Source organism: Rhinolophus sinicus, linkage group LG17 (genome assembly GCF_036562045.2).
Source record: "Rhinolophus sinicus isolate RSC01 linkage group LG17, ASM3656204v1, whole genome shotgun sequence".
Taxonomy (NCBI): Eukaryota; Metazoa; Chordata; class Mammalia; order Chiroptera; family Rhinolophidae; genus Rhinolophus; species Rhinolophus sinicus.
The window spans coordinates 23,172,163-23,200,105 of NC_133766.1; the positions used below are offsets into that span (position 1 = coordinate 23,172,163).

The following is a 27,943-nucleotide window of genomic DNA, read 5'->3' on the forward strand; positions in this document are numbered from 1 at the left end:
TTTAAATAGGTTGGGCAGCCCCTGTCTGGGCATGTTAGTTCAGTCAATCACCCATCCTACACTCAGGTATTGAGCACCTGCTGTATACATGGCACCAGGCTATGTAGACTGTGTTGCAAGAATGAGTAAGTCACAGTCCCTCTTCCTCAAGGAGCTTGCAGTCCAGGGGAGGGAGACAGGAAACTGCCAGTACAAGGCGGTAAGAGCCACTGGAACAGTTTAGATTCAAGGTGCAGGGGCCCCTCAGAGTGGAAGCAGGTGACACTGTCCTGGAGCTGTCAGGGAGATCTCATGGAAGAGTTGATCTGCAAGATGTGAGATGAGCCTTGAAAGATGCATGGGAAGTCACTGGCCAAGAGGGTGTAGAGAGACTATGTGTCCCTGGAGCCTGGTGTCCCTTCTGGGCCAGTGTGTCTCAAGAAAAAGTGCCTGGGCTCTGAGCCTCTTACCAGTTCTTCTAGAACCCTTCTGAGCCCCAACATCTTCACCTGAGAAATAGAAAGAACATGAACTCCCCTCCCAGGGTCCATGGGAGGGTTCAGCCTGCCACAAGGTGTGTGCTCAGAAAATGTCTGCTGGGTAGGGTGGGGGTTGGGGGAGGAAGGAAGGCTTTATGGTGGGTGGATGGTGTGCTGATTGCCTTGGGGGCATTTTTATAAAATTACAATGTGACAATTCAAGAAAGAGAGGCCCAGAAAAGGGAATGACTTGCCCAGGGTCACAGGGCAAGTTTGTGGCACACACAGGTCTAGACGCTGGTCTCCTGAATTTGCTGAGCAAATGGACATCTCATGTGCAAACGGAGTTTCAGGCCTGGCTCCTCCCGGGGCAGATGCCTCTCTCCTCATGCACCATTGCCCAACCTCATCAAGTCAGGGGCCCCGGGGCACAAAGGGTAGTTTCACACCTGCCTTTCCACAGGGTTGGGGAGTGGGCTCCATTTGCTGACTCATGAGGGTGGGCACACTTTGCTTTTGTGGTGCCAGGCAGGGCCAGGCCACTCCTAATCGCTCCTACCCCTCAATACAGCTGATTTCTGGCCCTCTGGTGGGTCATGGGGGGTGGGATCCCCATTAACCAATTAGTGCCTCCTCTGCCAGTGCATCCAGCTGTCAGCCCTACTCCAGGGGTGGGGAGTGGGTCTCTATGCCACAGCTGAGGCCCAGCCCTGGACCCCTGGGAGTGAGGGCAGCTGTTAAGCAGCTCTCAGAATGAGGAAGGAGGCAGGGCTCCCTGAAATGGCATCCCCCCGCCCCCATCACTACCCTTCACTGCAGCCCCAGGCCTAGGAGATGGAGGCTGGAGAGCCCAGCTTAATCCCAAGTTAATGATGGTAGTGGAGGGTAAGGACCCCTGCCCCAGCTGGGACTGCGCGAGGGGAGGGAGGGAAGAGAGGGGTGGCACAGGCAGCCAGGCTGCTGGGAACCACCGTGCACAATAGCAGCTTCCAGTAACTGTCTGAATGGTGGGGGTGGCTGAGTGGGCCCAGGGCACACTGATGCTTTCAGACTGGCTTTCTTCCTGTAAAAGCTTTCTGCTTTGCACTCAGCCGTATACACACCCTCACCCCAATAGCCACACATGCGCATGTCCACACCTCTTACCTACACGACTTCCTTACGTGCACACACATCACACACACATACCTTGTTTCCCCGAAAATAAGACCTAGCTGGACAATCAGCTCTAATGCACAAAAATTAATATATGACCCGGTATTATACTATATTATATTAAATGTATATTATGTTATATCATATCATATTATATTAAAGACCAGGTCTTACATTAATTTTTGCTCCAAAAGACACATTAGAGCTGATTGTGTGGCTACGTCTTATTTTCGGGGAAACACGGTACATGCAAACCTCTCTACGCTGCTCCAGCAGTCAAATACACACATTTATATACACATCTGTTCCCGTGCACACACAGCTTGAATGTCCATGTGCACTTATTTGTGTGCACATATCCATGCATTCATAATAAGAAAAATTATGAGTGCTTACTTGTTATCGGATGTTTCCTTTTCACTACCTCTTTACCAGATACCGTGTTTCCCCGAAAATAAGACCGGGTCTTATATTAAGTTGTGCTCCAAAAGATGCACTAGGGCTTATGTTCAGGGGATGTCATCCTGAAAAATCCTGCTAGGGCTTATTTTCTGGTGAGGTCTTATTTTCAGGGAAACATGGTCATTTCTGCGGTTTCCTCATCTGACTAATGTGGAACCTGAGCCTTGAACGTTGACTCACTTGCTCCAAATCACACAGCAAGAAGGGGCAGAGCGAGGGACTTACATCCTGGCCAGCTTCACCCCATAGCCAGCATCCGCAATTGCAGTGGCCATGGTTCTTGATTTCAGTCCCCATCGGGACCACCAGAGGCCTTGTTCCACCCCAGAGGTGCAGGGTCAGGATCTCCAGGAAGGAGGCCCAGGAATCCAGCTTTTAAAAATGCCTCATGGGCATTCTTCAGGGCAGCTGGCACTGAGAGGCATTGCACTGTGCTGTAGGGCCTTCTGCACACATTCGTCATCCCCCCAAATGTAGTGCCTGCCCCTCCATGCAACAACTTGTTCACATCTCCACCCTCTCAAATGCCCACAGAAACACCCTCAGTCTCTCCACACCTTCCTCTGCAGACACACACACTCAGGCAGACTCACTGCTTCCTTGCTGCCCTTGCTCCACATCTGCTCTGCGTCTCCCTGGTTCTCTGTCCTGGCAACTCTGCTCCCCAAACACAGGCATGGGGAGCCTTGCAGGGGAAGGTGATGTGAGCGATGTGAGCGTGGAGGGGAATCCCCACTGACTTCCTTGCACCGGATGCAGCCCCAGGTGAACAAGGAAAGGGGCGCTGTGGCACCTTAGTGGGAGGAATGGGAGTAAGTGACAGGATGTTCCACGCCTGTGTCTGGAGCTCTGCAACGTGGCAGGCCAGGCCGCCTCGCCCTCGGCTTTCCTGCAGCTCTGGATCTAAGGATGCTGGAGACTGACCACTCCCCTTGTCTCAGATGATGGGGTCCCAGCACTGAACTGGCCCAGGCCCCTCTCCTCTGATCTCTCTGGGGTGGGTGTCTCCTCTGTCAGTGTGTGTGGGGGGGGTTCCCCAACCCAACAGCTCCTCCAGACCAGGTGGGCCCTGGCACAGGCGGTCAGGTTTAGGGGTGGAGGCTCCTCCCACCCTCTGGGTCATCCTAGGTTCCAGCAGCCTCAGTGACTTAGGTGCAGGATTGGGAGGCAGTTAGGCCATAATGAGAACATCTGAAAGTATTGCCAGCGGAGTCCTTCCCTGGTGAGGCAAGAACCAGAACGTGCAGGCTGCAGCCTTGCAGGAAGGGGGCGGGTGGAGTCTGAGGTGGCTAGGTCTCCAGAAGGATGGTGTAGGGCGGTATTCCTTCTCACCATGCAGGCTTTAAGGAGAAAAGAGCCGTCTATTGACTTGGGCTAGGGGTCAGGGCAGAGGGGTGAAGAGTGGTCCCAGCGGGCCCCTCAGAGTAGCAGCAGACAGCGGCTGCTCCCTCCAGCCATCAGACAGGCACATGCTCGAGAGTCCAGCTACCTGGGCCTCTCTGCGGGGGCTGCACCGCCCACTTCACCTCACCCTCCTCCTGTCAGTCCGTCCTCCCTTCTTCCCACCTCACAGCACCCCGGCAGGAGCGCCTTTGCTCGAGTCCCTCTTGCCTTTTGCCTGGGCCACCCCGTGCTCTGCCTCTGCTCTTCCCAGATCCTGTTTCACGTTTGCTCGCTCTGCCAGGCTGCAGAAGAACCGTCCCAGGGCTTTGTGGCACTGATCCCTGCCTGCTCATGGCAGGGACCCCAGAACAGCACTACCCAACAGAGCTCTCTGTGACAATGGAAACGCTCTGTAATCTGTGCTGTGCCATGTGGCTATTAGCCCTTGAGATCTGGCTAGTATAACCGAGGAACTGATTTTAAAATTTACTTTATCTTAGTTTTAATTGTCCCTTGGTTATTGGCTGCATACTGGACAGAGCACACTTACAGGCAACTCCTGGTTGATAGTGTGGAGATCTGGTTGTACCAATAATCTTGCTGGGTGACCCAGGGCAAGCCACTCACCTTCTCTGATCATGTTTCTTTCATCTATAGTATGGCACAGACTCAGTCCCTCTCTAATCTCAAAGGGAAGGTAAGATCCACAAACAGGAAAATTTTGGCCAGGAAATGGCCTCAGAAATGTAAATGCTATAGCAATGCAGAGTCAGTAATTTCTTCAATCATCAGCAAAATCATAGCAATGATACAAGATACAAGCATCCCTGCTGGGTTGAGACCAGAGGAACCCCCTTACCTGGAGAAGAGATAAGGACCACAGCCGCCAGCAGCAGCAGGTGTGACTTCCTCCTGGGGGTTGGCCCCATGGTGGGTGTTCTGGGCGGAAGTGGAGAGCAGAGCCCAGCGGGAGGTTCAGAAGGACCTGGGGAGGCCGAACAGGGGAGGACCCTGAGCTGAGGCTCGCCCCTCCCCGCTGGGAGTGCTGGCAAAGCACTCGTCCTTCCCAGGGCCCCAGGGGAAGGGGCGTGGCTATTACCCAGGAGCTTCCCCCCCATCGCCCTCCCTCCATCTCTCCCCCCCAGGGCTGAATGCCTCCTACAGGCCGCCTGGGAGTCTGGCTCTGCCCTGCAACCTATCCCCTAGCCTTCCACCCGGCAGCCAGCAGGGTGCTGCTCAGGAAGTGGAGCAGTGACTAATTGGGAGTCAAGGACCACCTGCTCACTCACCCCTAATAGCTCTTGGTGTGGGTCTGGAGGAGAACAGGGCCTGGGGCTGGGTTTGGGGAACGGGTAACATCTTCCTCTAGCAATGGAGGCCCAATTCTCCTGCCCCTCCCAGACAGGCCTTTGGGGCTGAAACAGTTAACGCAGCTCCCAGAGGAGCCTCCCTCTTGCACAGAGATGGGCAGACTTGGTTAAATCTGAGAAGCTCTGGAGAACCTGTTCCTTGGGGTGGGGGGCAAAGACAGCAGGTCAGAGCCCCCTCCGTCAGTCTGACAGATGGAGGTCTCATCTTTAGAAGCAAGGGCAGTATCTAGTCCCCATCTCCGGTGGACTTTCTGAGTTCTGGGGGGAATGCGGGATCTTAGGGGCCTGCTTTCCCGTTATTTGGGTGAGACTGGCTCCCTGGGCTCCCAAGGCTCCCTGTCAGAGCTGCCACAGCGCGCCGGATAACGCAGCTGCAGGTCTGCTTCTCTGCCCTGCCTGCTGGCTTTGCAGATACCTAAGAGCAGGGGGGGGTCTGGGGCTCAGGTGAGAGAGCCTGGCTGGGGGCTCTTCCACTAACTGGCTGCAAGACCCATGCCATCTCTGGATCTCAGTGTCCTCATCTGTAGAATGGGTGCTCTCTAACTCTGCTTCCAGCTCTGAGAGTGCAGGGCTGCTGAGGGCCTGGGAATGTGTTCCCTGGATGAGGGCGGGGAAGGGGAGAAGGCAGACTGCAGATGACCTGAGACTCTGCGTGGGGTCAGTGCAGGGTCTGAAAACCAATGCAAGCTCAGAATGTCCCAGTCTTCTCGCTTCATTCTCTTGGAAAGAAAGTCCCCCAAAACTTTTAAACCTCAATGGTTGGTCATCGCACAACCTTTTCCTGCCTCCTTAATAGTCACAGTTGGTACCTGAAGAAGCTGGGAGGAAGGAGGGGAACTGTCCCCAGAGCCTGTCATGGAGGATGTAGGCTGAGGTGTAGGGTGTTTGGGGTGGGGGGGAGCGTGTAAAGAGATAGCACTCTCTCTCCCACCCCAACTCATATTCACTTCCTGTTGTCAGGAAAGGGGGCGCGGGGTGGGGGCACCTATCCATGACTACCTGCCCCTCCCTGTCCTTGCCACTTTCAATTCCAGACTTGAATCCAGAAATTTGGGCTTCCAGTCCCTGTGACATTCCCCCAACACCCCTATCTCTGTGTCTTTACTTATGTGCCTCCGCTCCCTTACAATGCCCTTCCTAGACAAGGCACACTCATCCCTCACTGCCCCATTCGGATCTCACCCCCTCCAGGAAGCCCCTAAGATGCCCCATGTGCACACAGTTAGAATTCAGCTCTGTTCTTGACTGCACCTGTGGTGCCCTGCCCACAGAGTCACGTCTGCCTCTAAAGAAGGTTGTGAACTCCCAAAGGGAGAGACCATGTCTCTTTCATCTTGGTATCACGTGTGCCTGGTGAAGCTCCTTTTCTGGCACATTTAACTGTTTGAGGACAGCTGTGTTCTGTGCCTCCAGGAGCCAGTGGGCATACCCTGTCACACTCACCCTCACACGGTGGCACTCAACAGACAGCTGGTCGGTTTGACCAGTCTTCAGTGCTCCCCACAGCAAACACACACACTCTTCTCACCCTCACACACTCTCACACATTCTCACACACACACATATCCTCTCTCACACTCATCTTCACACACTCACTATTTCACACAGTCTTACATACACACTTAGGTGTAGGGTCTGCAGTGTTCAGTCATGGGAAAATCTGGAAGTATAGCCTTGGATGCTGCAGGAACGCAGGAAGCACTCCTCACAGGGCCACTGGGGCTCTGTGACCGTCTCAGGCTTTGACAGGGCTCATCTCCTAACAGCTTTGTGAGCTGGGACAAGGTATTCCCCTTGGTGGAGCCTCAGTTTTCTCATGTGCAAAGTGGAGATCATGGCACTTACTTTGCAGAGGTGTTCTGAATGTTCCATGAGGTAGTGGAGTGCCCTACAGTGGAAGTCTCGGGGTCACGGGGGATGGGACAGAGAGAGGATGGGGCTCCAGACCACTTCCCACACCAGCGAGAGCAGCTCCACTTACGTCTTGCCTTACCTACTGGATTTCCCTAAGAGGTTCCCTTTAAACGAAGGGTCCCACAGTCCCAGAAAGTGTGAAGACGCCCCCTTGGGACTGGTGTGCCACATCCCAGTCTGGCACAGAGAACTGCTCAACCATCGTTTGCTTCTTGCTCTTTGTGTGCCTGTCAGTCCTGAGAGCTTAGTGACGGGGCAGGGTGCCGGCTAGCGAGGAGCTTGGGATCCAGGCACTGTCCTGCGTGAGCCAGAGCAAAGCACAGACGGACGACCCAGGGGTCCGCTGCTGCTCCCAGAAGTGCTGGCAGAGCGGTGGTTGTGTGCGTGTGTGCGCGTGCATGTATGTGACGTCTGTGTGTATCTGTGTGTCTCTATGACCCTGTCTGAGTGTGAGGCCTGGTCTTTGTGTCTCTATGTATTGCATGTGCCTCTGTGTGCCTGTGTATGTGCGTGTGCGTGTATGTGAGTGTGTGTGTCTCCCCGCCTGGCACAGGGCATGAAGACCCAGCCCCTGCTTCATTTCCCTGTGACCCACCAGGAGGCCTACACCCTGGATCACTCACCTTTATACCACAGTGGTCAGAATTATGTTTTATCACTTACCACAGGTAATTACCATCCTTCCTGGATTACCCAATTGCACTGTTTCTCCTAAACTTTAACTTAACCCAGACTTTTATCAGTCACCTCTGGGCTCACAGGCCCTGGGCATCCCTGGGACACAGACCTGCAGCCTCAGAGGAGACATGGGTGTGGAAGAGGTTGGGGGAGGGGCTGGGGTCCAGGAGCACCTGGAGTTGCCCTTGGGGAGCACTAGGGATGAGTCAGCCCCATCAGGTGTACAACAAGCTCCACTATGTGCTAGGCGTTGTGTGAACACACACACACACACACACACACACACACACACACACACACACACAGAGTCTGGGTCAAAGGTTGGAGCTTATTGCCTCCCTGAAGAGGAGGCAATCGGCATGCAGTCTTGCCTTGCGTCCATTTTCATTCCAGTGTTTCTTACCATGTGCCAGGCATTGTGCTAAGCCCTGGGGAGACAGTAATACAAATGGTCTTTTTGGAGCTCCCTGACCAACTGAGTGCCACGGAGGATGTGCTCATGAGCTGCATGGGCCAGTCAGCTCCTGTACCATCCGCTCTATGACTTATTCTAGAATGCTCAGGATGGAGGAGGTCTTTTGTCAGGAGCAAGGCTGGAGTGGAGCTGTGCCAGGTCCAGAGCTGGCCCCATGAGCCCTGAGCCAGCCAAGCCTGGCCCAGGCCAGCTGCACTGGTACAGGCGGGCACAGGCTGTCACCATCAGGGGCTGGTCCTGTGAGGCACCAACACATGGGGGTGCAGGCTGCTTGGGGGTTCACGGCTCCAGGGGAAGCTGCCTAAATGGCTGGGCCCAGGAAACAAAGGGCCGGGAAACAACTGGGAGAGGGAAGGCTGAGAGCTGGACTTCAGCACATGACAGGGTTTGCTGGGCTCAGGATCCCTGCACAGAGCCAGTCAGAAAAGGAAAGATACACTCTGCCCAAACGCTACCGCTTGGGATACCCAGCTCCTGGCCCCTGAACCTGTCTCCTCCCCGTCCCCAGTGGAGATGTGAGCACTGAGGGCAGCTTTCGGATGCGGTGGTAGGAAAGGGGGGAGTTTGGGGTCCAGTTGAGGGCAGAGACTAAGTGATTTATTATGAGCTGACAAGTTCTGGAGGAGCCCCTCCGCTCCCCTCCCCACCATCTTCCGTCCTGCAGCACAGCACACCGGTTAAGAGGGCAGACTCTCAGCCAACAGGCCTCTCAGCCAACCGGCCTGGCGCTGCCCGCTAGTGTAACTCTAGTGTAACTAACCACTATAACTCTTGTGAATACATTCATTACTTAACGTGTCGGAGCCGCAGTCTCCCATCTGCAAAATGGGGATGAGAAGGGTAGTAGCCAGCTCAGGGGACTCTTGTGAGGTCAGCACCATTCCTGGCCCTTTGTGAGCGCGTGGGAAAGATCAGGGCTTCCCAGTGAGGCCCCTCACAGCACTTGCCCACAGGCCTAGCACACGGAGGAACACAGCCGGCCACAGACACTTGGCTGAGTCAGGCTCACTGCTGCATAGTCACGGACATTTGGGCTGCACTCACGTGTGTTTAGGATACTGACAGATTCCCACCATCTCCCTGGGCAGGTGCCTTCCTTCGCTTACACCCCACAGGTACAGTGGGCCCAGGCAAGCCCCAGCAACCACCCCACCCCAGATGAGGGCACAAGGACACACAGAGTCACACCCAGATGCCATGTGTTCAGGAGAGCACCTGGCTAGGACATGCACATGGGCACTCCCAAGCAGGTGCCCCCCCTGCCGTCCTGCCTGTGGGGGTCTAAGATGGGAGGGAGACTCTGCCTACGAAAGGAATTGCCATCTGGGATAGGACAGGGGTCTGTGGTGACCTGGTGGGGCTACCTGTCAGGGGGGAGGAGCTTGTAGGAGGAGGACCATGGCTGAGACGCCTTGGTTGCCTGGTGCCCTAAGCTGGAGGAGGTCCTGGGGGCAGATTTGGGTGGGGTGGGGACCTCTTTGGCCCCATGGGGACAGGGGAGCTGGGCAGCTGAGTCTCTTCTCAGCCGCCTTAATGTGCTCCCTCCCTCTCCGCCCCCAGTTTTTTCTGCAGCCTCTTTGTATTGGCAGCTGGCTCCCTGAGGCCCCAGTCCTGGCACTGCCGTGCCCTCTGGGGAGAACTGTGACTCCCAGCCTCAAGGATTTATATGAGCTTTCAGCCTTGGGTCTGACGGAGTCTGACCTTTGATCTGCAGTGCAGAGCCTCTGGCCCTCCTGCCCCTGCCCTCTCCCTTGGAGAGACCCTCAGTGGGAAGTGGACAGAGGGGAGAGACTTGCATCTCGAGAGGAACTGGGATAAGGAGCAAGCGCGTTGGACCCCTAGTTTCCTACTCTCCTGCCTGCTTCGTGTGTGGCATGAGGCAGAAGGAGCCAGGGCTTTGGAAGGAGGGCCCATTTTTGAGACATCAGAAGTAAGAACAATTGTTTCAGTTTGGTTCTGAAGAACTAAATTAGGAAGAAACATGGAGCGCAATTTTGCATGTTTCCTCACTCCCGTGGAGAGGAGACTCCGCCCAACTACCAGATAGTTTCCTGCTGGATAGTTCAGAGCCAAGCCTGGTGGGGGTGGGTTTGAATCTGCTCCCCGCTTCAGGCTAGTTTCTGCTCTGGGGTCCAGGTGAACTGCACCTCTTGGCCTGCACTGCAAGAAGGCCGCCCTAGCCAGACACAGGGTAGGGTAGCCTCTTGGTCTGTGAGGCTGGCAAACATTGAGAAGCGGTGGGCGGGAGCTGGAGGGGACCCAGCAGGTTTCATCCGATGGTGCCTGTGCGGGAGGGGGACGTGATGAAGCTCGTTAGAAGAGAAACGCACTGAGGTGTGCTGGTCTGCGTATGTCCTGCGATGCTGTACGTTTATTTGGGGGGAGAACACCACACGCCTTTGTTTTTGTTTGCATTCTCTTTGGGTAAACAAGGAAACATAGACCATTTTGTAGCAAGAGAACTCATTAAACCCAACGAAGGATTTCTTGACTCCAGGATGATTACCAACAGGGCACAGAACCCACAGAAACTCCCATGATGTTCCAGGTTTGCAAAGCCCTGGGGGGAGGGCAGGGGGGGTTTGTCCAGAAGGATGAGAGGTGGCCAGCAGGCAGGAGGGAATGAAAAGGATGTCTGTCTTCTTACATTTTCCTAGTAACCCCTACCTGTTACCATTTGAAAGAGAATAACCTGAGCCTGGAAGAAATTTACAGGGTCCTCTAGCCCAACCTCTATCTCCTGGCGGGACTGTTTCTAACCTTAGAGCTGACCCCAGCTTTCTACAGCCTTTTAGAGTCACCGGAAAGATTGTCTCACCTCAGGGCTCATCTTCCTAGTGAGGAAGTGCCTCCTGTATCTAATTCCAATCCCTCCAGTTTCCAATCCACAGAGCATATTCTTTGCTCTGGTTCTGCTTTTCCTGAGTATCAACCCCTCTTGCTCAACCCTCTGGTTCTGTCCTAGGACTCCCTTCAAAAATACAAATAGCACCCACACGCAGGCATAGATAGTCTTTGAGGTGCACTTTCTCACAAACGTTTAGCTTGAGGACGCTCTGGGGCAGGATGGAAGACGTGCACCCTCCAAACCACCCCGGAGGAATTGCCTCCCTGTGGCCTTAGAGAAAATGCCTTGAGGGCACCCCGTCCCGTGCTCTTGCGCCTGAGGAATACATTTGGTCCATCAAAGACAATGTGTGCAGCCATCCCATTGAACACCATCCACAGAGGCCAGTCCCACATGTGTCTCTATTTGAACAGCTGCTGACAGAGAAGGTGCTGGAATGGAGTTACATAAGAAGTGAAATCTGGCAGGGGGAATGGTGTGGGGGTAGGTTGAGGCCTGAAGGTGCAGTACATTTGATTAGGCAAGAAAGTGTGAGGGGAGAGAGCTTGGCCAGGCGGGGAGTGGAGGCTGGACGAGAATGAGAGAGAGTCACAGAGAAAGTGCACGTTGAGAGTCATGCTGAGCACCGGAAAGACAGGTGGATCTTGGTGACATAGGTGTCATGGGCTCAGAGACCCCCTCCCCATCTGTCTCACCTCCTGCCTCCCTTTTGCTGACTGGGGACTCCTGATAGATCCTACACGAAATTAGGAAGAACTTTGACCTTGTGGCAAAAACCTGGCTTGAATGTTTCTGCAGCCTGGCTGGAAAGGGTTAACTAGAGTTGCAACCTGGGGAGGGCTTAGATGCTGCTGTGTCTAAGGGCAGAACTCTGTCTTCTCCAGGCCAGGAGTCAGGGCTCCATCTCCCTGCCCCACCCCCAGGAGCCCAGGTCACACCCGTCTCCCACAGGTGCCTCACCCTTTGCTGCCCGGGATCCTCAGTGGCTCATCTGGTCCCTCCGAGTGTAACTGAGAGGCAGAGTGGCTAAGTGGACTGAGGGTTAGGAAAAGAATCAGACTGCTTCCCAGGAGGTCACGAGGGTACTGACAGACTGGGATACTGGGCTATTCCTGCTGCCGCCTCCCTCAGAGCAGAAGAAGGATGCTGGCTGGTCTGGGAAGGGTGTTTGGGGGCCCTGGGGAGTCAAGCAGAAAGGAAAGTGTGGTACCAGTTGCAGGCTGGACATGGAGTGGGGGGAAGTTAAGGGCAGGTAACTTAGCTCCTGGAAACCTATCCTTCTCCAGGGCTGTGAACACGGACTCACAGCCCATCCCATCCTGGTCTGTCTGGATTCCCAACCCTCCAAACAACCTTGACTGACAGCTTTTCTTCGTGGGACACAGGCTTGGCCCTCAGTGGTCTGTGGCTGAAGCACCCCTGGCTTTGTACCGAGTAGCTCTAGGATTCTCCTTCCACATGCGCTGTCTCACCTCACCCCCCTGCTTTGCTTCCCAGACCTTGAAGCCCTCCTGGAGAAGGCAGTGGGATTCAGCTCTGGCTGGAGCTGCTTCCCCCACCTCTGGTCTGCATGGTGCTGGGGAGACGGTTGGCCCTGTTTTTCTAGACCCCCTAAACTGTTCCCTTCCCCCTCTCTAGTTCCAGCCCCTTTCCTTACCGGAAAGCCAAACTTCATGCAAATCTTTCTCTCTTGCCGGTGAGGATGAGGGGGAGGGATTTGAGGAGAAGATAAGGTTGGGGAGGAGGGAAGGGAAAAAAAGGAATTTCAACCCCTATAGTCCCAGCCACTCTCCCTTAGGGATGTGACTTGCCTCAGTTTCTCCTTCCTGACTCCCCACTCCTATACATGTCTTTGCCCAAACTTGTGCTCCACTGCCTCCTCTGTGAAACTGAAGCAAGACTTTGCAAAGAGGTCACCCTGCAGAGGCAGACCCAGGGCAACCTCGAGTCGGGGCAGTCAGACTCATTTCCATTCAGGGACACTTATAGGCAGGCCAGGGCCCAGGGCCTGGCCTCCGGGACTTTCTGGTCCTGGACTGGGGGCCCAGGGCAGAGTCCCCAGCGCTGCCCTCTCTGCAGGCAGTTGCTGCTGTCAGCTGGTGGTGGCTTGAATTCCTGGACACACTGCTGGGGGCCAGCTTCCTGGCCAGGCTCGGCCTGCCAGGGCCCTGCAGGATGCCACCCACATAGACAGGGCGAGGGGACCTCCAGTCCCAGCGGCCACCACCAGGCTGGGGTGAGTAGTCAGACTGGACCCAGCCAGGCAGCCGGCCAGGGTTCCCACCCTGCTTCAGCCCCTCCCAAGTTGCAAGGACACTGAGCGCTGAGCCCCTTTTCATAACAGCACCCTGGGGAGCCACCGAGAGGGAGGAAACAAAAGCGGTTGGCACCTACCTGGGGTGAAAGCAGGATCTGGGCTGGGGCAGGCGGGCGCTGCCCGAGGTGGGGAGCAGGAGCCAGCAAGCTGCCAGCCCCCTGGGCCGGCCTCCTTTCCTCCCTGCTCCCTCAGCTGCTCGCTGCTGTCCTGGTGTGGTGGCGGCCGCTGCGGTGGTGGCAGCGGCGGGTGAGGGCGCTTGTGTGTGTGCGCGCCCAGAGCCACTGCAGCATCTCTGCATCAAGATGTGCTCCTCCCTCTCCGGGCTCCGCTCACTGGCTGGCTCGGTCCTCAGCCAACGCTGAGGGGCCCTGGAGATGGCTTCCTCCTGCCCCCTCCCACTGCTTTCCTCGTCCCCACCCTCCCGGCTTTACCTCACTTGCTGTCACATAAGGACTAGGGAGCAAGCCAGGGCACCAGAACGCATGGGCAGCGCAGCTCTCGGGCTCGCTGTCTGGCCTGCCCACTCCCCACCCCCGCCAGCCCAGAGCTCAAGGGGCGGCAAAGGGGTGTGGTGCGCAGGGAAAAGAAAGTGGCTCTTGCTCTTCAAACCCTGGAGACCCATGAGGCCAAACTCATTGTTTCCCCAGAAATCTCCTGTTGGGGGAAGGGATGCAAATCAGAAACCCCCAGCTTGTTGTGGGAGGCAAGTGGCGCGGAGGGGCTCCTTCCTCGGCCCACCCCCACATGCTCACTTTATTGTTTCCCTTCCTTATAAAAGTAACACAGCTCTTTGTCAAAATATCCACACGTTAGAGGAAATTTAAAAATAGAAAAACTCCCTTAACAAATTTGAGTTACATGCTTCCAGGTTTACTATTTTCATGTATATAATTACATGGCTTATTAGTACTGTTTTATGAAAGGGATCACAAATCATGATTTGCAGAATATTTTTTAACTGTAATAGATCTTGGACACCTTTCCACATCAGTACTTATGGATCCAATCCTGTTTTTAATCAACCAGCAGTGTGATTCGCGAAAAGCTCGCTTGATTGGGGGTCTGAATGTCTGAAGAGCAAGCTGGGCTCTGCTACTGATGGGCTTTGTGTGCCAGGCTAAGTACCCTGTCCTCTCTGAGCCTCACTTGGAAACTGAAGGGGTTCCCTGCCAGCTCTGAGATTCTAGATGCTCACCCAGGTTGGTAATATCTCTCCTGTCATGGGGAGAGGGCTGTGACCAGAAAGGCTGGGGCCTGGAGGTAGAGGGACCAGCCATCTGCGGCAGCAGTCAGCCCCATCAGGCTGTCACTGCTGTCTCGTCCCCCTCTGGTCCACCTGCTGTCCAGCTCACACAGGCGAGACCAGTGAGCGGTCCAGATGCTGAAACAGCTGGCAGGGCCAGGCTAGCCTCAGAGTTTTAAATGGCTGTACCTGTCAAGCCCGGAGCGCTGCAATGTGTCATCCTGAGTGGAGTGGGCACAAGGTTGTGGGACAATCCTGGCCCGAGTGGGAGGGCCTGGAAAAGGAGAAGGCGATGTGGTGTGGGGAAGGCTTCACTGCCCAGCCTCCAAGGCCCAGAATGCCTGCCCAAGTCCGATATGTCCTCCCCTCCTGTCCTGCCACTCCCCTCTTGAAGGGCTTTCCCAACTCGAGACAGTCTGCTTTGTTTCAGATGGAGAGACATCTGATTGTGCCACCATGTGTTGGACGACTTGGCATGCCTCTGTGCAAATCCCTCTAGGTACCTTCCATTTCCTGTCTCCTCTGCCCACAATGTCCTTTTCTGTCTGTCTTCCTGTGGGGCTGGCACGTGGAGCCTGAGCTCCTGAGGTGAGCCGTGCCCTCTGACATCACCCAGGTCAGCCCAGGCTCCGCAAACAGGGCTTCATGTTCTCTCCAAGCAGGAAACGGCTACCGGGAGACTGGGTGGTATGTCTGCTGCCATCAGGCGACTGGTCAGGGGATTGGCTGACTCAGGGGCCAAGGCTCTGGAAATGCAAGGATTGCTTTAGATCAGGGGTGTCAAAACTTTTTTCAACGTTTTTTACCAAGGGCCGTATGCAGTAAAATACACAAACAGCCGGCCACTCACTCGAGGTGAAGTACGTATTGCCTCACCTGGTTTATTTAAGTAAACTAAATGTATTTTTGGAATTTGCTGCGGGCCAATTAACAATGGATTGCAGACCGCAGTTGGCCTGCAGGCCGCAGTTTTGACACCCCTGCTTTAGATTGAGCCATCTGTCTTTGTGACTGTTTTCAGACAGCTGCTGCCCTTGTGGTGGGGGCTGGGTCCTTGGCGAGGCCCCAGTCCCCTCCCCATGAGTGCAGGTGACTTGGATCTCAAGGAGTCTCTCAGATACCTCTGCAAGCCGGTTGCTCTGCACCAGGTGGGCTCCAGCAGCCTCAGGAAGTGGAAATGAGAGCACTTACTAAGCCTAGGCTGGGATTTGGGGAGCCATTTGCTAAAGTTTCATCTTCTCACCTGTCTGCAGTTCTCACCTGAGCCTGATACAGATGAATTTTGGGGGTTCTTGGGGATCGTCCATCACTGCCAGCCTCTAAGGTGCTCCTGCTTCTGACAAGAGAGTGGGGTGGGTGTTTAGGGCTCGGGGCTGAGTTTTGCTTGTGGTGTCCATGAGTTTGAAAATGACCAAAATATTTTATAATTTCATTATTAATTGTGAATACACTGGTAATAATAACTTAATATCTCCAGTGTGTCAGGAGCTGTACTAAGTGCTTTACCTAAATTATCCACCCAAGGGACATGTGTTGCTATTTTTCTCCTTTTACAGACATGTTCAGAGAGATTAAGGAACTGGCTCACAGTAAACAGTGAACAAGTGGAGAAGCAGAGACCTCGGGTCTGGCTCCAGCACCCACGGTTTAACCATGATGCTGTGTGCTTCAGGTGTCTGCTGCCTGCTCTTCTGGGCTGGGCACAGTAGGGGACACGATGGTGTCCTCTGTTTTGGTGCCTGCCAGATCCCAGAATCCTCAGGACAGTTGACTATAAGGGGCAGCTCTGCGGCTAATCAATATATCGCCATGTCGTCTGGAGAGGGGCACCTCATCCCCAAGTGGAGCCCCCCAGTCTCCCAAGAAGGGCAGAGAAGGGCTGGTCAAGATGATCAGGTGGCCGATCAATGGGCCATTAACCTGCTGGGAAACATGAGGTGACCCAGGAGCGGGAGCCCCCGGAAGGCATCTTGAGGGCCACCCAACCTTTTCGAGACCTTCTGCCCCTTCCTCCGGCAGCCCCACCAGATCAACAGCAAAGGAGTCCAGTGGATCCCCAAATGGGGCCCGGCCCCAGGGGCCAGTGGGGAGGAGCTGAGACCTGCCAGGGCCCCACGACTCTGACCATGTGCATCTTCCCCGTCAAGTGCAGCCTCGTACCTCCTTTCCTGCCCTCTCCATCCACCAGCATCTTTGGCTTTGGCTTCAGACTTTAGCCCCTTTTCTAGAGCTCCCAGGAGGCCATATGTTCATGGAGCAGCAACTACCTAAAATATCAGGGGACTCAAGAGCTATAGGCTGTGGTCTGTCTTCAAAGTACCCGTAATCTTTCTGGAAGCAGCCTGATAGCGTTACTAGGACTGTCCATCGGCAGCTTCAGGGAAGGGTGACAAAGCTGGTTGGGCAAAGCTCTGAACTCAGACCTGCTTGGTGCACAGTCTTGCTGCTTATGAGCTGTGTGCCCCTGGGCAAGCCACTTACCTCATCAAAGCCTCAGGTTCCTCACCTGGAAAATGCAGGTTATGACACAAACGTCACTGATGGATGTGAGCATTGAACTATGCGTGAAGTATTTAGCACAGTGCCAAGCACATAGTAGGTGCTCAATAAACGTCAGTACTTCCCTTTGGGACTTTTTGGGATGCAGCCTCCCCGTCTGAAACACACTATGAGGCTGAGCCCTGCTGCCGGGCTTTCTCTGCTGCAACGGTTGGGGTGGCCCCAGATTTGTGGTTAAGAGAACTGGACTCTGTCTCAGCTCTGTCACTCCAAACTGGGTGACGTTAGGTAGGTCACTAAAGTATACTTAACTGACGGGGGAATCCATTTCCTCATCAGTAAAGTGGGAATAATCCTATTGCTACTTAGGATGGCTTAAGCACTTAGCCAAGTGTCATATAAAATACTGATGGTTATTCCCTGTCCAGTGTCTGAAGGTAAGGATTATCTCATTAATGTCTTTATTTTCCCAGCCCCCTCAAGCCCCCGCACTGCTTAGCGTGATGCCTTGAGGCACATAATAGAGACTCAATAAATATTTGTTGACTGAGTGAATAGATGGAGGAGAATACTGCTGTAACAGTTCAGATGACGGGGAGAGAAGGCGCTAGGAGGTGGGTGAAGGTTTCAGTCAGGGTTGGGGGGCACACCTTGAACTGGGGCTGGACAGACAGAGTGGAGGTGAGAATGCAGTCCTGGCATGGGGTGTAGGGAACTGGAAAGAGCACGATTCGTGTGGGGCCAGGAGGAGCCAAGTTGAACTGAGCAGGGGTTGCTGGGAGAGAAATCTCAATATTCTGTCTGCATTTGCCATCCTAATTTCACCTGAGGGCCTGGAGGGGTCCGTGGCTCGGAGGGGCCTAATTATTCTCTTAGCCATTTCCACCCAGGGCTCTTGGAGCTTCTTTTTCAGGCTTATAATAGACAATGCTAATGTCATTATTAATATTTAATAGTAATGATGCTAATAATGCCTTGCATTTATGTGGTCGCTCCAAAGAGCTCAAAGAACCCTGAGTTCTTTTTTTATGAAACACTTTGGCCAGTGTGGGAGGTGGGAGGGTGAGGGGCAGGGGCAGTGGAGAGAAGTTGAGTCCTAGGAAAACCAAAGCCCAGGAAGTTCAAATGATTGGGCCAAGGTCACAGAGTGGTGAAGGGAGAGCTGGGCTTAGGGTTGGGTGCTTGGGTTCCCTTCTCAGATCCAGATGCCTTCGATTCCAACAGGGTCTGAGAAGAACATCCCTGGTCGTGGCATCTTTTGGTCCTGGCAAGACAAAAACGTCCCGGGATGTGGCTGGGCAACAGAGCAGTAGCCTGAGTGTTCTTTACTAAGCCTGCCTAGAGTGGCAGATGGGCAGCCACGAAACCCGGGAGCAGGAAGCGGCAGGTGAAGGCACGGGAAACCCTTGGCCTCTCTGAGCCTCAGGCCAGACCCCTCTTTTCCCTGCCTGTCTGATGTAGAACCTTTTGGAAACAGATTCAATCAGTCCATGTCAGTGCACAGACCTCTCTCTAATGACTCAGCCTTCTTGAGCCAATTTCGCTATCTTTACCTATATTTCCCCACTACAATTTGCCAGGGCCAAAAACACCCCCCAAATATATAGTTACAAAAAAGCTAGCACGTTAGAATTTCCTGGCTCCTGATACACAGGAAGCAGCATTTCATAAGAACAGTGAGCAGTGTCCCCAGAAGGAGATGGTGCAGAGCAGCGTGGAAGGTAATGGGCTTTGGGGTCAGACAGAGTCCAGTTCCACTCACTCCATTGACTGACCTTAGGCTTCTCTGAGCCTCAATTTCCTCATCTGTAAAATGGAGGTGAGACTCTGCCTCAAAGTAATGTGTGGATCAGATAAGGTGATGGACAGCAGTGGAGGGGGCAGTGGGAATCTCAAGGTCTGGCTGCCTTGGAGGGAGTGTCCAGTGTGGGTGATGCCAACAGTGGCATCCTGACCAGGTCGTTCCTGAGGTGTGACCTCCATGTGTCACTGCTGGCTAATCTCGCTCAGTTTCTGTCCATTTTGGAATTGGCTTCTCTAGCCTTCCCAATGATTCTGCAATCCACCTGAAAGCCTTTTGGTGAAGTCCTTTTCTGCTTATTATGGCCAAAGTCTGTTTCTGCTGCCTGCATCCGAGAACCTGGGTTGATTCAGGACTTGGAGCTCCTAGCACAGTGCCTGGAACAAAAAGTGCTCAATAAATGATAGCCAGAAATTGTTAGAAAATTGTTGTATCCATCCATCCATCCATCTAACAAACAAACAAATATTGAGTGCATCTTGTACCAAGCAACGGACCAAGTGTTGGGGACACCGAGGAGAATAAAACATGGTCTGTACTCTTAAAGAGATCACAGTGTAATGGTGGGGTAACATGCAAAAGTAATCAAAATACAATCCACTAAATGCTGTAACCCCAGTTGGCACAAACTATCATGCCAAGGTGTAGTGAGGCTCAGAAATAGGGAAAACAATTTACCTGGGTCCTGAAGGAAGACGAGGTCACCAGGTAGACCACGTGTATGTGACCTGGGCTGGGAGGACGTAAGGAGGGCTTGGTTCCAGGAAGACGCAACAGCTTGTGCAAAGGGAGCAGCGTGGCGGAACACGGCCAGTTTGGGGAAGGAGTCTGTCAGCATGTCTGCAGTTGAGGGTGTAAAGAAGCAATGAGGCTCTGGGGAGGGGGTCAGGCCAGTCCACAAAGAGCCTTATGAGCCCTGTGAGAGCAATGGGGACTGTTGGAGGGGTCTGAGCAAGTACGAGACAGGCTGAGACGTGTGCTTTGGAAAGTCCACTTTGGGGCAGCAGGGAGGGTGGAATGCACAGGGAGGCCGGCTAGTCAGGCGTGGTCAGAGGACAGGTGGGGAGAACCTGAAGGGCCTAGGGCTCAGACCTGCCTTGGCCAGCTAGCTGTCTTCACTTGGATGCCCATGGGCCTCTCACAATGGGATCCCACTCCCACCCCCATGGTCAGTTTTATGTGCCAACTTGGCTAGGGTATACTACCTAGTTATTTAACCAAACAGTTAACTAAATATTGCTGTGAAGGTATTTTGTAGATGTGGTTAACATCTACAACCAGTTGACTTTAAGCAAAGAGATTTCCTTCCATAATGTGGGTGGGCCTCACCCAATCAGTTGAAGGGCCTTAAAAGCACAACTGAGATTTTCCTGAGGAAGCAGAAATTCTATCCTCAAACTGCAGCATCAGCTCTTGCTGGAGTTTCCAGTCTGCTGGCTTGTCCTACAGAAAATCAATTGCCAGCCCCAAAATGGTGTAAGTCGATTTCTTGAAATAAATTGTATATATATATATATATATATATATATATATATATATATCCACATATATAGGTATGATGTGTGTAACGCATACGTGCACACGTACACACATGCACCCTCTACTGCTTCTATCTCTCAGGAGAACCCTGACTGGCACCTCCCCTTTGCCCCCCTGAGCGACGCCTACCCTCCAGACCTTCACTTTCTCTGTGGCTCCTCCCTCCCTCAGCCCCATCCCATTGTCCTGCCCACGCTTAGTTCTGCCCCTCTGCCTCCCAAACCCTCTCCTAGGCATGCCCTCACCCTCCTGCCCACAGTTTCAGCTCTGACCCTCACCAGTTTTCACCTGAATTCTGACCATCTGTCCTCACCAGGCTCCCCATTTCCAGTATCACCCCCTTCCATCACCCTCCAGGCTTCAGTCAGAGTGAGCTACCTAAAAATGTGCTCTCCTGCTAAAAATTCTTTTTTTTTTTTTTTTTTAAACACAGATATATATTTTTAAAGATTTTATTGGGGAAGGGTAACAGGACTTTATTGGGGAACAGTGTGTACTTCCAGGACTTTTTCCAAGTCAAGTTGTTGTTCTTTCAGTCTTAGTTGTGGAGGGCGCAGCTCAGCTCCAGGTCCAGTTACCGTTACTAGTTGCAGGGGGCGCAGCCCACCATCCCTTGCGGGAGTCGAACCGGCAACCTTGTGGTTGAGAGGACGCGCTCCAACCAACTGAGCCATCCGGGAGCTCAGCGGCAGCTCAGCTCAAGGAGCTGTGTTCAATCTTAGTTGCAGGGGGCAGAGCCCACCATCCCTTGTGGGAGTCAAGGAATCGAACTGGCAACCTTGTGGTTGAGAGCCCACTGGCCCTTGTGGGAATCGAACTGGCAGCCTTTGGTGTTAGGAGCACGGAGCTCTAACCGCCTGAGCCACCAGGCCGGCCCCTACTGCTAAAAATTCTTCAGCTTCCCTTGCCTCCAGGTTGATGCCGTGCTCCTTCCTGTCACGTAGGTCTCATTGTCATCTGGCCTGCTCTTCAGCTCTGCCCTGTTCTCTTGCCTTTCCCCAGCTCACTTCAGTCATATTGACCTGTCTGCCCTTCCGGAAAGGCCTGGACTCTCCTTTCACTCTCCTAGGGCTGTTCCTTGTTTGGAATAGCCGTCTTTCTCCCTTAGGTGCTCCTGGCTGAATCGTCCTTGCTCTCAAGAATTGGCCCAGTGTTCACCCCTCCAGGAAGCCAGCTCTTAGGCACTAGGTCACTCTTCACTGCCCTTCTTACTTCATAGGCATCCCTCTTACTAATCTGTATGGTGAGGGGATGTCTTCACCCTGCATCTTACATATTTGTGCCCTCAGCATAGTGTCGGATGCTCCACATATATCTGTTAAATGAATTGATATGTGGGTCATCTCTTCACCCCTGGGGATTCAGTTTGGGGATAGAGGAGACCACAGTGGGAACGAGTTGGTGACTTCTTTCCCCAACCCGGGTGCCCTGGAGACACGGCCAGTACCAGCCCATTTCGTGCAAATCCCCCCAGGCAGGTGTGGCCTTGCACCAGGCACACAGCTTGGCAAGGGCAGCAGGGCAGCTTGAACCCTCTATTCACCACCTCAGCTGGGTGTCACCATGCAGGGCACAGTCGTATGTGGCAGCCCAGCCTGAAAGCCTTGGGGAGAAGCGGTCTCCCGGGGTCAGAGAACCAGCCTGATGTGCCAGTCCCCTGCCTGGCAGAGGCTGTGAGCTGGATGCAGGCTTTCCCGGGAGAAGGCTGAGGTGTAGGGCCGGCTTCATGGCTGTGCAGCCTGTGTAGTCACACAGGGTCTGTATTCAGAAGGGCCCTTGCTTGGTTTAATGCTCTTCTGTTGCCGTTGGAATTATTAATACATTTGGAAGAAGGAGCCCGGCCTCCTCATTTTACATCGGGCACTGCAAATTATGTAGTGTGTCCTACTGAGCTCAGGGGGGCTGCCCCCTAAAAACAGTATGGCAGTTATTAGGCCAAAGGGAACTGGGGATGATTGGTTCCCCCAGCCCCCTACAGGAGCAGAACCCCACTCACAACCTCAGCCTCTGCCCTTGGCTTTGTTCAGAGACCCTGGTGTTTGATCCCTTGAGATCCTTGAAGCCAAGGGTGTGGTCTGTGTGTTAAGCATGAGCTTTACATTTTTAAATGGTTGGGAAAAACATAAAAGAAAAATATTTCATGACACATGCAAATAACATGAAATTCAAATGTCAAGGTTCATAAATAAAGATTTATTGGCACATAGCCACACTTGTTCGTTTGCGTATTGTCTGGCTGCTCTCACGCTACCGACAGCTGAGTAGTTACGACAGAAACTGTGGTCTGCAAAGCTGAAAATATTTACCATCTGGCCCTTTACAGACAATGTTTGCCAACTCCTAGCTAAGCCATCCCTTTGTCACCTGGAGTCTGGGAATCAGAAATGTGGGGGTGAGGGGTGTCAATCACTGACACTCAAGTGTCAGGTTTCTTTTTGTGCCTTAGTTCAGTGATTCTCACTCAGGGGACATTTGATGATGTCTGCAGACATCTCTGGTCCTCACAGTACGTGTGTTACTGGCATGTAGTGGGTAGAGGTCAGCGATGCTGCTAAACATCCTATAATGCACAGGGCAGTCCTCACCTAGGAATTACTCAGCCCCAGACGTCAGTAGTACCAGCGTTGCAAAGCCCTAAGTGGAAGCTCAGGACAGGGCCAAGCCAGATTCCTGGAGGGCTTCTGGGCTGAGGAACAGCGAGAACTTCCACCGCCTTAAAACTGAGCAGCCCAAACACTGTGTGTATATAGAGAGGGGGCAATGGGAAGGACCAAGCATGAGGCTTCCTCTTTCCTTGACCCCCTGAGGCTCCTACACCTATTAGGGGCCCTGGGAAGGCCACCAGTGGAGGAATAGCCTCTGCCTGCAGTCCCTGAGGAATAGGACAGGTGCCCATCTGCTTAGGTAAGTGAGCTTGGTCCCAGAAGGGGAGATGGTTATCGAAGCTGCCAGCCGTGGCCATGGAGGTGGTGGTGCCAGGGGACAGGGATACAGAGAGGCACTGGAGAGGCTCCCAGGGGACCAGGGACCAGGGTGCCCAAACTGGCGGAAGGAGCGTGCGTGAGGCAGGGGGAGCCTCAGGGAAGGGGCTGGCACTGCTCCCACCCGACCTTCTGGAAAGTGAGAGGAACAGATGCTGTGACTGTCAGATGAGATGCTCCTGGCACTTTGGGAAATTGCAGAATTAACAAAAGGACGGTTGCTTTCAGGGAACACGAGCAGGGGCATAGTGGGTACAGCTGGGCTGTCTTCCGGGGACTCCCTTTCTTTGAAGGGCAAGGAGCAGGGGTCCTCCAGCCTGGCTCCTGGGCTGATTGTGGGTTGGGGACAGAGACATAGGCCTGGGGTAGAACAGGGTCAGGTTAGAGTCAGGGCCAGGGCCAGGCCAGGCTGCACATAGCTTGGAGTCTGGTAAGTGGCAGGGCTGTCTGGAGGTCATCTCATCTATCCTCCTGCCTCTGGGTGCAGCCTCAGCAGATGGCATCTCGCGTCTGAGGATCCGAGCAGAGGGGCCCTCAGCAGGAATGCGAATTCACCAGCTGTTATTTGCAAAGCCCCCAGAAGCAGCAGCCAGCTCTCTCTGGAAGCTTCATGGACAAAGAGGCATGTGTCTGAGGGTCTGCAGGGAGCCTGCACCTTCTCCTGGTGGAGGGAGGGCAGTGGGAGTGGCCAGAGCTGGTGTGTCCTCATCCAGGCTGCTCACCTGGCTTGCCCTGGGAAAGGTGGCACCCAGCACCGTGGGGCTGGCAATAACTAAGGACGGTTCAGGTTAGAGCCAGCTGGAGGCAGGAGGGTTAGACTCCGCACTCCTAAAACATATTAAAAGACTAGAAAAAGAGGACAATAAGCAATTTCCCAGGGGGGTGGTGGTTTTAATTGCAATGTAGAGCTAATTTACACACAAAGAAAACTCTTTCTAATGCTGAGGTGTGGGATGCCAGGTAAATGACAGAGGAGTGGTGGAATCTCTCCCAGGTGTCAGGGACCTGCCTGCCTGGTCTGGTGGCCACAGCTGACTAAAGGCCCCCCAGCCAGACGGTTCTAGGGCACAGCTTTGTCCGTACTTGTCAGACCCTCGGCTTCCTTGCCCCTGGAGTTGCAGTAGCTGAAGAATAGATGAGAGCCAGGGAGTCGGGAACACTTGGGGGGCCCTTGAGCATTTGCCAGGGAGTCCCCCAGAGGAGAAGCCTGCCCCATCCATCCACCAATGGCCAGTCTATGTTTGAAAGGGCGACAAGGGCCAGAAGGCTGAGGGGCAGCAGACAGATGCCAGGGGTCACGACCCTCATTTGCTGGAGTGCCATCCCTTTCCCTGTCAAAAATCTCTCTCTGGGTTGGCCAGCCGACAGATGCGCCCTGGAGGAAGGGGGGCTGTGGGCCTCCTCCCCCTTGGCCTGCCTTCCTTGGCTTCTTCCCCCTTCCCATTTCCCTGGAGCTGCTCTACATTGTTAGCTGATGCCCCAGGGGACAGGCTTCAGATGGAGGGAAGCGGGTGTGTGTTTTGTTTTGTGGGGGGATGTCTCTGAACCAAGAACCTATTTGGCTAATGAAGTCGTAATTACTCCCAGACTCAATAATAGGATGAAAGCCGGGGGCTCCTTTAAAAGCCACTGATGGACCCACGAGAATGCACCTGACAGCTCTGAAGAAGGGCCAGAGGATCGGAAATGGAAAGGGGTGAAAGTCAGGGTCGAGGAGAGAGAGCAAAGGAGATGCAGAGGCTCCGGCCTAGTCTGGGGTCTTCCTGCTCATGGAAACCTAAAGTTGTACCAACATATTCTTCAGTCTAGGATAGGATGAGATTCCTGAGAATTACCATATTACCTCTCCTGCCCCCAACGTCCCCAAACTCAGCGCCCCAGCGGGTCTAGAGCTGCTGGAAATCCCAAACTATTTATATCTGGCTTGGAACGAATATATTTGTAAGTGCGTGTATTTTTTTCCCCTAGAAAAACCCTCAGCCCTTTCGATGTAGTCTGGTTGGCCATAATTTGAAATGTGAGCCTGCTTTTCCAAGGAGACATCAGCTAATGCGGAAGGGAGGGTGGTGCATTCGCTGGGTGGGGGGCAGTTTTGGATGTAGCATTTGATGTGGGAATCTGTGGGATGAGGGGGTGGACCAGGGCTCACTCCAGTGCTGGCGTCTGAGCCTCTGAGCCGGTGCGTGACTGAGAGGCCTCTCCCAGGACTCGGCTGATTAGACGCCCGATGGCTTTGTGCACATCAGCCCCTGTTCTCTCCCTGCACATACACTGCAGGCTCCACTGCCCCGCCGTGCCAGGGCCAGTCCTGGGGAACATTGGGAGGGAGGCCGATGTGGCTCAGGACGAAGGACTCCTTGTTTGTTTTGTGTTCTCGTGGAGATTGTTGTGGGGCCTCGGGAGGGAAAAGGATGGCCGATTTCAGCTCCTCTGGACCCCAGAGCTGATTGCATCAATAATGGGCTCTATCAAACTCCCCTTCCTTGGGGAGAGGTGCTGTCAGTGCTGAGAATCTTCTATCTGAGGCTGGAAGAGGTGGTTTCTCCTGTGCTAAGCGTCGGAGCTGCACTCCTAAATTTCTGGGAAAATGATCCAGGGAGGTTACTACACCCAATTCCACCTGTGAGAGCTCATGAGGGGGACAGTGGCTGAGTCCTATCCTGTGGTTCTCCTCTCCTGGGACAAACCAAGGCCTTCTGGATGTTTAGGCTTATTCTCTGCTGCCACATGGGTAGAGGGCTGTGCTGTGTCTTAACAGCGAGGCTGGAGCTAGAAGGGGCAGAAGAGAGGAAGGGGAAAGACGGACAGTCCTTTCCAATACATGAGAGTGGGTTCCTAGGCTTGAAAGAGAGTTACAAGAGCACTTAGGGGACTTTAAGAAAGTTAATCAATCGGCTGTAGAAGGAAGCGCTAGCTCTCCATACTCATCAGCAGCCCTTATATCCAGCCACTTGGAACCTGGTAAAGTTGCTTTTAGGAAGACAAGTACTGCCTCCCCCACCCCAAATCAATACCACACAGACTGAACCACTAGCTGGGCCGTCAATACAGTAATGCAGACAGCTCGAATGCAAATGGGGCCTGCTTACCCTGAGGGGACCACTAGGTCCCAAGGAGCAGTGGATAACCCACTGATGTGTGTGAGGTACAGGGCTGGGTGCCACAGAGGTACGAGAGGCTTGAGGTCCTGGTCTTGCCCTCCAGGGGTATGTAGACTGGCCGGGCATAGAAGAGACAAGTTGGGAGTTTATGCTGAAGACTCCCGAGGAGCAAGAAGAACGAGGGACGCTCGGAGACAGACAGCCTGTGTGCCAAGGTGGTTACAAAAGGTGGGATTTGAGCCTGTTGGGAAGGATGGGGAGCACTTTTGAAGGAAGAAGTAGAGGCCAGGGAGGACATTCTAGTTGGCAGAAAGCAGAGAAAGCGTAAACTATTCACTCATCTATTTAAATTTAACAAATAATTTTCTAGTGATTATTATGCATCAGGTATTCTTAGAACCTTTCACATTTTAAAGGATTTGATCCTTGCAATAGCCTGTGAGGTAGCTACAAGTACAATCCCAGTTTTATCGATGACACTGAGGCTAAGAGAGGTTTAGTCACTTGCCTGAGGTCACACAGCAATGCCTGACGTATGTGTAGAGTCATAGCTCTATCTTGGTACTCAAGGCAGACTTGGAGAAGCATGAGCACCTATGCCTTTGCTGTCCCTCACCACAGGACCCTGACCTGCAGGGCACCCACAACCCTCTCCAGGGCTCTTCTGGGTTGTCTTGGGGTGGAGTCAGGAGCCTGTACATCCTGCTACAGCAGAGCGGAGCAGGGGGCAAATTGCTGCCGGGTCAGATGGCAGAGCTGGCAGGGGCTGGTCTGGCACAGTGCCTTGGAAGCACAGGCGTTGGGCTAATTCTTCATAGAGATGCCCGTTCTTACCCAAGTGCAGTAGTGAAAGGTGAGGTTTGAGATTCAGACAGACCTGGCAGCTAGTTCTGGCTTTGTCATTGATGTTGGGCAAATGATTCAGGCCTTTGGAGCCAGAGTTTCCTCATGTGCAGCATGTCATAAAGCTGCCAAAGGGCCGTGTGAGGGTGAGGAGAGAACATTTGCAGGAAGTGCACCTCTCTCTGCCTCACGCAGGCAGCGGGTATCAACGTTATTAGTTCCCCTTCTCCTCTTAAGCCACCAAATGCATTGCAACCCAAACCCCATCTGGTGCCCTATTGCCATCATCAATGCTCTGACATCAATGTATGACGCCTCTTCTGCATCAGTCCCTGTCAATTCCGTGGTCTGTGGAAGTCAAAGTCTCCTCGCCAAATTTTAATTCCTGGGGGCTTGTTCTCTGAGCTCTACATTCTCCTGTGGTCTCTGCTTCACCCGCATCAACTGGGATGTAGAATTCACTGACCTGGTTAATTTGTATAAAACATCCACTCACATGAAGCAAATTCATCAGTGTAGGTAGACGTGACTACCAATTTGGGGGCACGGGGAAGGGGCACATCCCAAAGTGCCCAGCCTTCTCACTGTGCCCTTCAAACCTAGTGGTCCTCAGACGTTAGCCGGCATCAGAATCGCCTGGAGGCTTTCTTAAAACAGATGTCAGGGCGGCCGGTTAACTTAGCTGCTTAGAGCGCGAGCTCTCAACAACAAGGTTGTGGGTTCAAGTCCCGCATGGGATGGTGGGCTGCGCCCCCTGCAACTAAAGACTGAAAAATGGCAACTGATCTTGGAGCTGAGCTGCGCCCTCCACAACTAGATTGAAGGACAACGACTTGCAGCTGATGGGCCCTGGAGAAACACACTGTTCCCCAGTAT

General features: G+C 53.6%; 1 protein-coding gene across 2 annotated transcripts in view; it reads right to left on the reverse strand.

The window, feature by feature from the left end:
- The window catches only part of CNTN2 (contactin 2), a 32,330-nt gene extending 18,932 nt beyond the window's left edge, over positions 1-13,398 (reverse strand). The window contains exons 1-2 of one of the 2 annotated variants that reach the window (XM_019711454.2): positions 13,138-13,398; positions 4,318-4,443 (exon numbers count right to left, since the gene is read on the reverse strand). In XM_019711454.2, the coding sequence (XP_019567013.2) occupies positions 4,318-4,387 (70 nt within the window). In that variant the 5' untranslated portion in view covers positions 4,388-4,443; positions 13,138-13,398. Of the gene's footprint in view, positions 1-4,317; positions 4,444-11,703; positions 11,840-13,137 lie in introns of those variants that run through there. The other variant, XM_074322268.1, reaches the window with a different exon arrangement.
- Positions 13,399-27,943: the final 14,545 nt, after the last annotated feature.